Raw genomic sequence first — 1,318 nt, 5'->3', positions numbered from 1 at the left:
GTCCGGCTTTTGTAATCGCGGGGAAGTGGTTGTTGCTCCTGTTGACTCGAGGCACGGCCGCACCCTGCGCCGCGGAGAGGGCACCCCGGGCTGGCAGCGCCGGTGACGGCCACCCCCGTGTGTCCCCCCTACTCCGGGGGATTCCCTGCCTCGGCACCGCTCCGCACTGGGGTCCCACAGCCCTTCGGTCCCTCCGGGATGGGGCCTGGGAGGGGTCCGCCGAGATCTTCCCCTGCCGCCCCTCCCCGAGTTGGTTTTGCTTCCGGACCTGGTTTATTAACAACAGTTAATTACCAGCAGGCACGAAAGCTGTCTAAAGGCTTAGCTTCCAACAACCCGAATGAACACCGAGGCTGCGAGATCGGCTGTCCCCATGGTCGGCTCTCCCCTTCCGGGAGCAGGGAGCGATTCCTGGATGCCAGCGGGAATACGGCTCCTCCCGGGAAGCCCCAAACCCCACCATGGTCCCCATGGAGGCAGCTCAGGGGGGGACTTTGCCCGTGGGGTCATTCCCTTGGGGCTGGGAAGCATCATGTCCCCTGGTTTGGGGGTGATTGCTGGCAAGGACGCAGCATCGGTGGGTCTGCCCACCGGCACGCCGCCCATTGGGGGTTTTTAGGGGGGTCCCCCCCCCCATCTCGCCCCCGCAGGAGTGATGGGCAGGAGGGGATTGGGATCGGGGCCGTCGTGCTCAGGGCAGAGCTGGGTGAACGATGGGCTCCGGTGGTCCACAGCAAGCAACCGAACTGGGGTGAGCGTTTTCAGCCCAGTATGAACCAGTCAGCCTCGGGGGGGGCTGGGAGGGACGGGCACCTGGCTCCGCTCCCTGGTTCTTCTGCCCCTGGGGTGCCATGAGCCCAGGGGGCTGCGATTAAACAGGGTCCTTCCTTCTCCCTTAAATAAACTCCAGTCTGAGTCATTCCTCCTTCCGAAGTCCGGCGGTCCGGCGTCCCTGGGAGGGATGGAGCCGAGCCAGCCCGGGCAGCCGGTGGTGGTGGCCAGAGGGTGACAACCATCCGGGTCATTTCTCCTCCCGCTCGCTGGCGGCGCAGAGGTTGGGGTTGTCAGCCAGCGTCGCCCTCACTTTCTTCTTCTCCTTGAAGCGTCCCGAGTTGGAGACCTTGACGTGTTTGCCCTTGGTGCTCTTGTCCACGATCTTCTCCAGGCGGGCGGTGAAGCCAGGCGGCCCCTCCTCGCCCGGTCCCTCTTGGCTCTCGCCGCCGGCGGCAGCGTGGTTATCGGGGCTCTCGTACAGCACCGTGGACGCCGAACGGCGCTTCCGCAGGAAGGTCAGCTTCCACCAGCCGTGGCCGTGCGC

General features: G+C 65.6%; 1 protein-coding gene across 1 annotated transcript; it reads right to left on the bottom strand.

Moving 5' to 3' along the window:
* Window positions 1-1,021: 1,021 nt before the first annotated feature.
* Window positions 1,022-1,318, bottom strand: PRR15L (proline rich 15-like; the record flags this gene model as incomplete). Its single annotated transcript, XM_009895394.1, has 1 exon — window positions 1,022-1,318. A coding segment is annotated over one exon (297 nt), but the record flags the coding sequence as incomplete, so codon positions are not given.

Source organism: Charadrius vociferus, unplaced genomic scaffold, assembly GCF_000708025.1.
Source record: "Charadrius vociferus isolate BGI_N301 unplaced genomic scaffold, ASM70802v2 scaffold2491, whole genome shotgun sequence".
In the NCBI taxonomy this organism is placed as follows: Eukaryota; Metazoa; Chordata; class Aves; order Charadriiformes; family Charadriidae; genus Charadrius; species Charadrius vociferus.
Note: the sequence above shows the minus strand (reverse complement) of the source record. Positions and strands in the feature narration are given on the sequence as shown.